The sequence below is a fragment of the Heliangelus exortis genome, chromosome 2 (assembly GCF_036169615.1).
Source record: "Heliangelus exortis chromosome 2, bHelExo1.hap1, whole genome shotgun sequence".
Taxonomy (NCBI): domain Eukaryota; kingdom Metazoa; phylum Chordata; class Aves; order Apodiformes; family Trochilidae; genus Heliangelus; species Heliangelus exortis.
The window spans coordinates 130,942,979-130,953,571 of NC_092423.1; the positions used below are offsets into that span (position 1 = coordinate 130,942,979).

A 10,593-nucleotide genomic window follows, 5' to 3' on the forward strand; every position below is an offset into this window, starting at 1 on the left:
GAGTGCTAACAGGCAGAGGGAGACACTCCTGATAGGAGCAGTGCATCTGAGGTCACATCTGAAACTTGTAGCCACTGGAGAAAATCCCTGGAGAAGGGAGGCAGCTGGATGAGGAGATGGGGTGTTCTGCCCAGGGAAGCTGTGCAAGAGTTGCTGTGGGCATCTCACCTTTCCCTGGCACTCACTGTGGGGGCAGTGGTGCTCCCGTGGGTTCCAGTGTCCCACAGAGCAGCCTGACACATGTTCAGGCCAAGGCTTCTGATAGCTGACACCTAACACCAGGCAACAGTACATAGGCTTGATGCATCCAATGCCTTGTGCAAAGCAGTTGCAAAAGGAGGAAAAACACACAACAATTTGAGCTCTCCTTAATTTACACATTTTCTTTAAGTTGAGAAGCTGCAGTTTTGCAGCAGGTTAGCAGCAACCTCCTGTTGAGTGTGTTCTTCTCTCCCAAGGCACTGAAATGGGAATTCCCATGAGTTTCAAGAGTACACCACACTTCAAAGCTTGATTGGAGATCTGGACTTTGCCCATGGGGATTTCTGCCTGGGAGAGAAGAGTGGTGGCTTTTATTCCCACTGTGCTGGTGTGCCAGGACAGGAAAGAGGGAGTTTGCACAGGCAACTGTGCTGTAGTGATGTCGTACGTGAAACTGCACCCGAGTCATGCTCCTGGTGGTCCAGCCATGGCACACGTACACCCATCATGCCCAAGGATCCCAGCATGTCCCTCTGCCAAAGGTTGCAGCAGGGAGCTTGGGTTGCACATGGACCCAGGCTGTGCTTCCCATGGCAACTGTGGAACTGTGGTGGGTCATCAGGCCCATGAAGTCACAAGGTGCTTGCTGGGAGGCTGTAAGAGTGCCTACAGCTCTGCTCACACACTCACTTCTGGACAAAACTGTCCAGAAAAAAATTTTTCCCCCAAAGGCAGCAGGCTGCCATGGGTGCACTCATACCCTGATGCTCTCTGCAGTGTAAGGATGTCGTCACACCGTTGCCTTTTGGAAGATGCTGAGCAGGAATTGAGGCAGATGGAAAGAGAGATGCAAAGGCAGATGACACTGCTGGACCAGCACCTGCAGCAGCTCTTTGAAGTGCTGTCTGCATCCTGCCCATGCAGCCTGTCCCGGTGTCCCTGCTGCCTCCACCTCTGGGACAGAGGGGGCATCACCAGAATGTTGGACACTGAGCAAGAACTGGACAGGTAATGGATGAGATGCCTGTTTCCTACGAGCACTGGCATCCTGTAATGCAGGAGGGAGGGGGGTTTGGCATCAGTATGAGGAGCAAAGGTGAAAACAGATCAGGAGGATGTGAAATAACCAAATTCTGAGAAACAGGTTGCAGGGGGAGGCATGGTCTGTGCAGTCAGGCAGCCCGAGAGGAGCCACAGAGGCAGAACCTGCACCAGGAAGGGTTTGGACCACATTGTGGCACTAGCCATCTCACAAACTGCATGCAAGCTAAAATGCACAACTAGATCCAAAGCTGTTCAGCTATGGAACAAAGTCCATCTTCATCATAAAATCAGTTTAATTCTTTTAAATCAGTAATTATTTTCATCAGTAACCTATGTCAGTCTGCATGTGGTGGGGTGCAGGAAAGATGCACCAAAGGTGCATGTTCATATTTTCCAAACTTCTACAGTTGGAGGAATGTTGATTTGTCTATCAACACTTAGACCACTGGTGGGATGATTTTATTTTGTTAATGAAATTCAAGATTGACTGTAGTAGAGATAAAACCCAAAGGTAGCTCTACAGGAAGGGAGTTGTTGAGTGATAAAACCTCACTTGGGTTGTGATACAATAAGTTATTGAGAGACCAGAAGGGCAAAGAAGTCCCTTGGTCATCAGCAGAGGTGAGAGTCTCTTGATGTATTTGTGGCATTGGTATTTTCTCCCCATGCTCAACTTTCTGTTTGAGTTCTTGTGTTGTGCCTGGAAATGATGAGACCATCTTGGCAATTAAAAATGTGGCATTTTTGTTACCCATAAAGGATCAAGTATCATTCCACACTTTGCCATGTGGGTTTTCTACTTGATGCAAAAATGTTATGGGAAAAGGGAAAAAAGCCTTACCCCCAGGTGCAAAAGTTGCTGTGAGGTTACTTTAAACTTAGCTGGCAGCTGCAGCTCACACAGGGCTGGTGAGTAGCAGATTTGAGATCCCAAGTGTTGCAGGGCTGGTATCTGTGTCCAAATTTTCACCGGTGCATTGGGTACCAGGGCCAGGCAGGCACATCATTCCCTTACAAAATCATTGCATGTTAAAATCTCAGAGGAGGAATGGAATTTCACTCTGAGTGGAAGCTGGGTGGGGTCTGGATGGGCCATGGAATGCCAGGCCATGCTGTCCCTGAGGGACAGGCTCATCAGATCTGCAGTGCTCAGGACAACTTGATGGTTTGAAGATAAGTCCATACCACTGCCATCTGGCACACATCCACAGCAGAATTTCAGACCACCATGCAGGGGAATTCAGCTGCCCCCTTCCTACAAAAACTGCTGTGAAGGACCAGTTCTTCTCAATAGTTTTATCCTCCTCCAACAGCAATAGAAAAGGAACAATGGGACAGCTCTCCCAGAGCACAAAAAATACATCCCAAAATCACCACACAAGGTAGAATAATTGCAGGCTTTAAGTAGGATTGCTGAAATTGATGTATCTTGCTAATGAATCATTCATTAGGGATTTCTCACCTTAGTGGTCATACAATCATAGAATCATAGAATTTTCAGGGTTAGAAGGGACCTTTAAGCACATCTAGTTCCAATACCCCGGCCATGGGCAGGGACACCTCCCACTAGATCAGGTTGCTCAGAGCCCTGTCCAGCCTGGCCTTAAAAACTTCCAGGGATGGGGCTTCCACCACCTCTCTGCGCAACCTGTTCCATTGTCTCACCACCCTCATGGTGAAGAACTTCTTCCTAACTTCCAATCTAAATCTCCCCTCCTCTAATTTGAATCCATTCCCCCCAGTCCTATCACTACTGACATCCTAAAAAGTCCCTCGCCAGATTTCTTGCAGGCCCCTTCAGATACTGGAAGGCTGCAATAAGGTCTCCTCAGATCCTTTTCCTCTCCAGACTGAACAACCCCAACTCTCTCAGTCTGTCTTCATAGGAGAGGTGCTCCAGCCCTCTGATCATCCTCATGGCCCTTCTTTGGACACATTCCAGCAAATCCATGTCCCTCCTGTAATAGGGGCTCCAGAACTGGATGCAGTACTCCAGGTGGGGTCTCATGAGAGCAGAGCAGAGGGGGAGAATCACATCCCTCAACCTGCTGGCCACACTTCTCTTGATGCAGCCCAGGATACATTTAGCTTTCTGGGATGCACAAGTACACTGACAGCTCTTGTTGAGCTTCTCATCCCCCAGCACCCCCAAGTCCTTCTCCTTTGCTCTCAAGCCAGGCACTGCCCAGCCTGTATCAGTGCTTGGGATTGCCTTGACCCAGATGCAGGACCTTGCACTTGGTCTTGTTGAACTTCATGAGCTTGGCATGGGCCCACCTCTCCAGCCTGTCAAGGTCCCTCCGGATGGCATCCCTTCCCTCCAGTGTGTCAGCCACACCACAGTTTGGTGTCATCAGGGAATTTGCTGAGGGTGCACTCAGTGCCACCATCCATGTCACCAACAAAGACGTTAAAGAGGACCAGTCCCAACATTGATCCTTGTGGGACTCCACTTGTCACTGGCCTCCACTTGGACATGGACCCACTGACAGCCACTCTTTGGGTGCAGCCATCAAGCCAGTTCTTAGTACACCAAGTGGTCCATCCATCAATCCCAGGTTTTACCAGCTTGGAGAGCAGGATGTTGTGTGGGACTGTGTCAAAGGCTTTGCTCAGGTCCAGGTGAATGATGTTGGTTGCTCTTCCCTTGTCTATTGATGTTGCGACCTTTTCATAGAAGGCCACAAAGTTTGTCAGGCATGATTTGCCCTTGGTGAAGCTGTGTTGATCATACCCAGTCACCTCTTCATTATTCTTCTGCCTCATCAGTGCCTCCAGGAGGATCTGCTCTATGATATCACCAGGCACAGAGGTGAGACTGGCCAGCCTATGGTTCCCTGGATCCTCCTCCTTTCCCTTTTTGAAAGTGGGGGGTTGTTTCCCCTTTTCCAGTCAGTGGGGACTTCACCAGACTGCCGTGACTTTGGGATTATAATAGAGAGTGCTTTACCAACCACATCTGCCAGTTCCCTCAGCACCCATGGGTGAATCCTATCAGGTCCCATGGACTTGTACACTTCCAGGTTCTTCAGATTGTCATGAACCTTATGTTCACTTACAATTGGCTGTTCTTCCTTCCAGCCATTGCAATTTTCTTCTGTGACTTCAGGAGTGTGTCTGGAGCCCTTGTCAGTGAAGACTGAGGTAAAGAAGCCATTGAGAACCTCAGCCTTTTCCATATCACTACTTCACCCGTTTCCTTTCTGAGGGAGCCCACACCTTCCCTAGACGTCCTTAATATGCCTATTTAGGAAGGAATTTTTGCTATTCCCCTTGATCTCCCTGTCTAGATTTAGTTCTATCTGAGCTTTGGCTTTTCTAACCAGGTCTCTTGCCACTCAGGCAGCTCCCTCATATCCCCCATTCTAGCTGTCCTTTCTTCCATTCCTTGTAGAATTTCTTTTTGTGTGATAATGTGTTCAGGAGCTCCTTGTTCACCCAGGCAGGTATCCTAGCATTCTTCCCTGCCTTCCTCTTTGTTGGTATACTATGCTCCTGGACATGGAAAAGATGATCCTTGAATACTGACCAGCTGTCCTGGGCCACCCCTTCCCTCTAGGGATTTGCTTGGAAAACATCTTCCTAGATGCCCTGAGGATCTTAAATTCAAGTGCTTCAAGATGACTGCAGGCAGGGTTGTCCCTGAGCCTCACATTGGTCACCAGCCAGTGTTGGGTCATGCTCATTCCCTCACTGCTTGTCCTTTTTCCCCTTCCATCACACCCCTTATCTCTTTAATTTGGTGCCTTGTGTCCAATTTAGATGTTAGAATTGAGGTGACCATTCCATTTTCTACTTTACAAATGGTTTGGGTAAAAGCCAGACTTCTGGTTGAGCAGAGTCAGTGACAGAATTAGAAATCATTTTAATGGCTCAGTGAGTCTCCAGCCCAGCTCTGGTGGAGCATTTTGGGTTTTTTCGACAGATATGTCTCCACCTCACTGATTGCTTTAAACAGAACTAATAACTGGAAAATGTGATCTATTGTAACTTTTGGTGTAAAATGTAGGAGAAGTCATTAGATGGATACACATGGATTTGTGGGCATATGCACACAGGCTTCACTGTATTTAGGTGAAAGAACTTTTCAGCTCCACAATTTCTCCATCTCAAGAGGGTACACTGAAATATTCTTGACTGTTGTAGCATGCAAGTGAGAGCTCCCAGCTGCTGTTCATCAGCATGAAGATAGATCCAATAGTTTCCTATATGCTTCTTTTGTTCTTGAGGTGGTCCTCTGTGAGTTGGCCTGAAAGGCTGTCCTCTTGTTTCTACTGCAGCAGGCAAAGAAGACGTGACAGGACCTTGGACTCTGCCTGTGATGACCAACTTCTGGCTATGATGGACATGAAGGGTTTTGACCCCAAGGAAGTCTCTGTAACAGTGAAAGATGGGAAGGTAAAGGTGTTAGCAGAGCATGAGGAGAAGCACACCACTGCATCAGGGAAGGAGTATAACTACAGAAAAACAATGAGGGAAATCAGCCTGCCAATAGGGGTGAGAGAGGACGATGTGACCTACTCACTGGAACCAAATAATGTTGTGAAGATCAAAAAGGCACACAAGAGCCACTCTTGTCTCCCATGCATCTGAGGTACAGCACTGAGCAGCACCTGGGCAAAATTGTTCATTTTCTTTAGGACTACCCAACTAAGCTGTGCCTTGGGACTCTTCCAGAATAAATTACAGCACTGAGAAGATGTGTGAAGCCTCATTTTGAAGGGGTTTGGTGGGTAAAAACAGAGGGATGCCAGCAGGAGAATGCAAAGATGAGCTTACTTGGCTGTGGTCTCTTGCTGTCTCCAAAGGCATGGCTGAAGGTAGTGTGGTTCAGGGCAGGTATTTCTGTTGGGTGCAATCTCCTGGATTTTAAAGGCTGAAAGGCACCATTTATGATGTTATGTTTCTATAAAGACACTTCTCTCATTCCCACCACTTCCATTTGAGATGTAGGATGTTTCTAGGAAGAAAAACTTGAAAGTAAACACATGCCAGGGAGGAGCCTCCTGAAAAAAAAAGCAAGCCATGCCATTTGTTCCCTTGGTTTGGTTCTTGGAGGAGCTGCCTGGCTGGGAAGAGGCACAGTTGAAGGACAGAGAGCTTTTCCTTAGAAAATGTTGGGACCAGGGCAGAGCACTTACCAGCTGAGAAGGGAGACTATAGAGGGTTTCCTGTTGTAGGAATCAATGGCTCAAAATCAAAACTTTTCTCATGTTCAAATAGGGGAAGAATTGTCAAAAAAATTTCTTCAAGGTAATATTAATGAAAAAGTAAGGTCCAAAGTGGGACCTCACACAGCTACAGCACTTGGTCTCCCTGAGAACAGGGATCACCAGGATCAGTGGGATGGGGGTGACACCAAGGGACAGCCCTGCAGGAGGATTGCATTTGCTGCCCTGGCCTCAGCACTCCTGTGGGAAGTAGCAGATTTTTCCCCCAAGGCAGCAGATTTCCCTGCTGGGGAACCTAATGCTTGGGGTTGCACTGGCACAAAAGTGAACCTCTGACATTAACGCTCATGTCAGGGGAGAGGGTGGGCAGCCTGTGGGCCAGTGCCTGCTCCAAACCCCTCAGAGAGGGGTGATGTTCCCTGCCATGAGCCTCCCTGAGAAATGCATTTTTTTTCTGTCACACAGGGGCACCCCAGCCCCCAAAGGAACCCCACACTGCTGGGGCAACACACCTCCAGCAGCTAAGGGGACCCTGGTGCCAAGGGCTCCAGCTGACATGGGGATATATTACCCTGGAAACACTCACTGCAAACAAAGCCATTCCTTTATCTTCAGCCTGCAAAGAGACAGCCCTGCTGTCACAATTTACATTCATCTTATGGAGGTGGTGAAATCAGAGGGGACAGGTTACAAAGCAGTGAGCCTATGGCTGGAAGCACTTCAGATGGTGGGGAGACCCCTGGCTCCGCTGACCCCTGCTCCTCTCCTGCTGGGTGGAGATATGGTCCAGCAAGAAGCAAAACCATCCCTGTCCATGTGTTCAAAAGTCTCAGAGAAGCCCTCTGCAGTGATTTGATGTGGTTTGGGTCAGGCTGGAGTAGTGGGCAGCACCTCAGCTGTTGATTGAACACAGCCCCTTAGGGCAGCTCACTGCAAGCATCTCCCCAAAATCACCAGCACTGTGAAACTTCAAACAGCAAGTTGCTGAGGATCAGTTTGACTTGGCAATAACCAGCTAGGCAATTTAACTGGTGCAAGAAATGAGCTGCTTCTGGCATGTTTGAATTGAGGAGCCAGCACTTAACCAGCTGATAACTAATTTTAAGCTTTATGGGCTTGGTGTGTAGCTGGGTCAGTGTAGAATCATAGGGCCATGGAATGGGTTGGGTTGGAAGGAACCTTAAAGATCACCTGATTCCAACCCCCCAGTCATGGGGAGACTTCAACTAGATCAAGCTGCTCAAAGCCCCATCCAACCTGGCCTTGAACATTTCCAAGGAGGGGGCACCCACATCTTCTCTGGGAAACCTGTTCCTGTATCTCACCACCCTCACAATAAAAAGTTTTTCTTTTGCCTAATCTAAATCCCCCCACTTGCAGTTTAAAAACCCTTGTCCTGTCACCACAGGCCTTGGTAAAAGTCTCTCTCCACCTTTCTTACAAGTCTATGCACAGGTAGTCTGATTCAGCTGGTGTTTCTTGAGGATATTTAGAAATAGCCATACCTCAAGTTGGAGGCATCGAGAGGAACCTCCTGTGAGAGGAGCAGGAGGGATGGGGACTGGGGATGCTACAGGCCTGTGGACAAGGCTGACAAGGTTGTCTTATGAATCAAACCACTGACGAGCAAAACTACAAGCCCTTTGAGATACAGTCTTCTCACTTCTTAGTTATTTTTTCAGAAGCTGCCTAAGCATGCAGAAGAGAAATATTTCATCACCTCCCATCTACCCATGACTTCAGACTTGCAGAACATGTCAAGTCCCACAGTGATGACAGGACTGGCTATGGCTGCTGTTATCATTAGAGCTCATCCTTTAACGTGTGCTTTTCAGTTTGCTCTAACTTAAGCTCCTAACACCAAATTACACTCCTGAGCAAAAAGACTTTATTGACAGATATGGCTTAGTTCCCAGGTTCCAAGACTAGATAACATTGCCAGATCATGTGACCTAATTTCATATTATATCATATTATATCCTACTATATCATATTATCATACTATATCATATCACATTACATGATCTGCTATGATATGATATGATATTATACTTCTATCATATCATATTGTACCACAAATAAACTGCTCAAATTCAACTTGCAGGAAGATAATCCTTATTTGAAGACTTCAGGAGGCGGAATCCAACACCTCTCTATATTTTGCTCCAATTGGTATTTTCCTTGTAATTAAACATCATGCCTTGTTACTAACACAAGATTGTCTGGCACCATCAGTTCAGTTTGGTTTTTTTTCTATGAACATCTCCTGCACTGTAATCAAGTCACTTTTCAATCTTGAAATTCTGAAGTTTCACATTGCAAGACCTGGTTTCCAGCTTTTGAATATTTTTAGCTTGTTCTTACCCTCTTTTTCAAGTTTTCAGTGCCCTTGGCAAAGGTGGCCACCAGGTCTGGATGCAGTGATTCCCTCTCCACCCCACTAATTCAGCTTAAAGAGGTATAAACACAGCGTTGGCTTTTTTATCATCTTCCCAAGATGGGAAGACCCCTGCATCTTTCTGATGCTGTATCAGAAGGTCCTCTTGCTGGGTGACCATTTCACTCTCAACCCTGCAGCTTGCTGGGGGTCACATCCCCCCTTTGCAAGCTGTAACTCAGTGCTGTTCCTCCTTGTGCTGCAGACACAAAGTGGTTTTGCAGCCCAGGGGATGTGAGAAACACTTATTAAAGGAAGATTTAGGAAAAACTGCTCGGTTTGGGGTTTTTTTCTTATAGAAATGAGCCACAAAGAGCCCTTTTTTCCTACTGATTAGGACTCCTAATGTTCACATTAAAGAAGGCTTGCTGACTGTGGGCACATCTTAGGAGGCATTCTGAATAAAATTCCTAAATTTATTTCCTAATTAACTAAAAATAGTTAATTTTATTTCCTGTGAAATGCTAGTAAATGGTAAATGGCTGGGCTGGTAAATGCTTCTTAAGACCTTTTCCATAAAAGAAGCACATCACTCAGCTACACTAACTTTTGATAATACTTGCATGCTGTAAATACCTTGGGACATGCCCCCAAATGGTCTCAAAATCTTTACCCTTCAAATACTACTTAAGTAAGTGTTTGCCAAGTGAAAACTACCAACAAACAGCAAGATGTGCTCACATCAGCATCTCCCTGAAAGATACTAATTTGCCACTAGGTGGCAGATTTTTTTTTAATTTATTTTTTTATTATTTAATTTACCACTGTATAACTTTTTTTTTAAGAGCAAACCCGATGAAGGTGCTGGCTACAAAGCAGTAAGGCTGGCAGGCACTGCAGCTGCTGTGTTGTTTGGAGCTTTAATAGCAACTGGAGAGGAGGGCAAGGGTTAGAGCTGCAGCTTGTGATCCTGGGCTTGCAGGAGCCCTCATGACATCAACACGTTCTGTTTCTGTGCTGGATTATATCAACCTTCAATCCTGCAGCTCTTCCCTCCCAGCTCAGGGATAAGGTGAGTTTCATTTGCTTTGGCAGCCCAACTCTACCACAGCTATTAGCCTGAGAAGGGAATTATTTTAGGGGCCAATTTTGACCATCCTCACACATCAAATACCCTCTCTGATTTCTTTGGCATGAGGGAGAAGGCTGAGAGGGTGACTTGGCTCTGTAGCCATAAATGTGGGTGCATTCTTGAACTCTAGCCTTATCGAGGCATTTATAAACAGCCAGAACCCCAGGAATTTGTAGTGGAAGGTCATCTGAGGATGCTAAGGCCAGGCATTTTTCTGATCATGGGTTTCTAGGGATATTCCTCAACCCGTCAGTGCTCTGTGGGCTCAGCTTATGTTGAAATGTCATTTATTCCTCTCCCAGCTATTGCAAAACAGGGGAGAGCAGTACCATGGTGGGAAGGGCCAAAGTGATCTCAGCTTTCCTGGGAGTGCTGGTGCTCTGCTGCTCCAGAGGCAGTGCCAGCACGGGAGGGATGTCCCAATGCTGCCTGTGTCAGAGGCCAACCTTTCACACCTCTGTTCCTCACCCTCAGGCCAACAGCACTGCGAGGCTGGTGGGGTGAAGAAGCCATGTGGAGCTGGTACAGCTGCCCCCCACTGCACCTCCACACAAGAAATGTCATCCATCCATTTTATTTGTGCCTAGAGTTAAAATTAACTATTGTCCCTACTAAGCCATTTGGCACATCAGTCTCTTAGATAAACTTTTCAAGCCTGTTTTCTGTCC

The 10,593-nt window shown here is 46.9% G+C and overlaps 1 protein-coding gene and 1 long non-coding RNA gene across 2 annotated transcripts; one reads left to right on the forward strand and one right to left on the reverse strand.

Moving 5' to 3' along the window:
• Positions 1-356: 356 nt before the first annotated feature.
• LOC139793436 (uncharacterized) lies at positions 357-813 on the reverse strand. The gene is made up of 2 exons (XR_011724608.1): positions 662-813; positions 357-549 (listed from the first exon to the last, which is right to left on the reverse strand). It is a non-coding gene; the product is annotated as an uncharacterized lncRNA (long non-coding RNA).
• ODF1 (outer dense fiber of sperm tails 1) lies at positions 626-5,943 on the forward strand. Its single transcript, XM_071738090.1, has 2 exons — positions 626-1,209; positions 5,526-5,943. Exons 1-2 carry the CDS (start codon positions 641-643, stop codon positions 5,836-5,838), a joined length of 882 nt encoding a protein of 293 aa, XP_071594191.1. The 5' UTR covers positions 626-640; the 3' UTR covers positions 5,839-5,943.
• Positions 5,944-10,593: the final 4,650 nt, after the last annotated feature.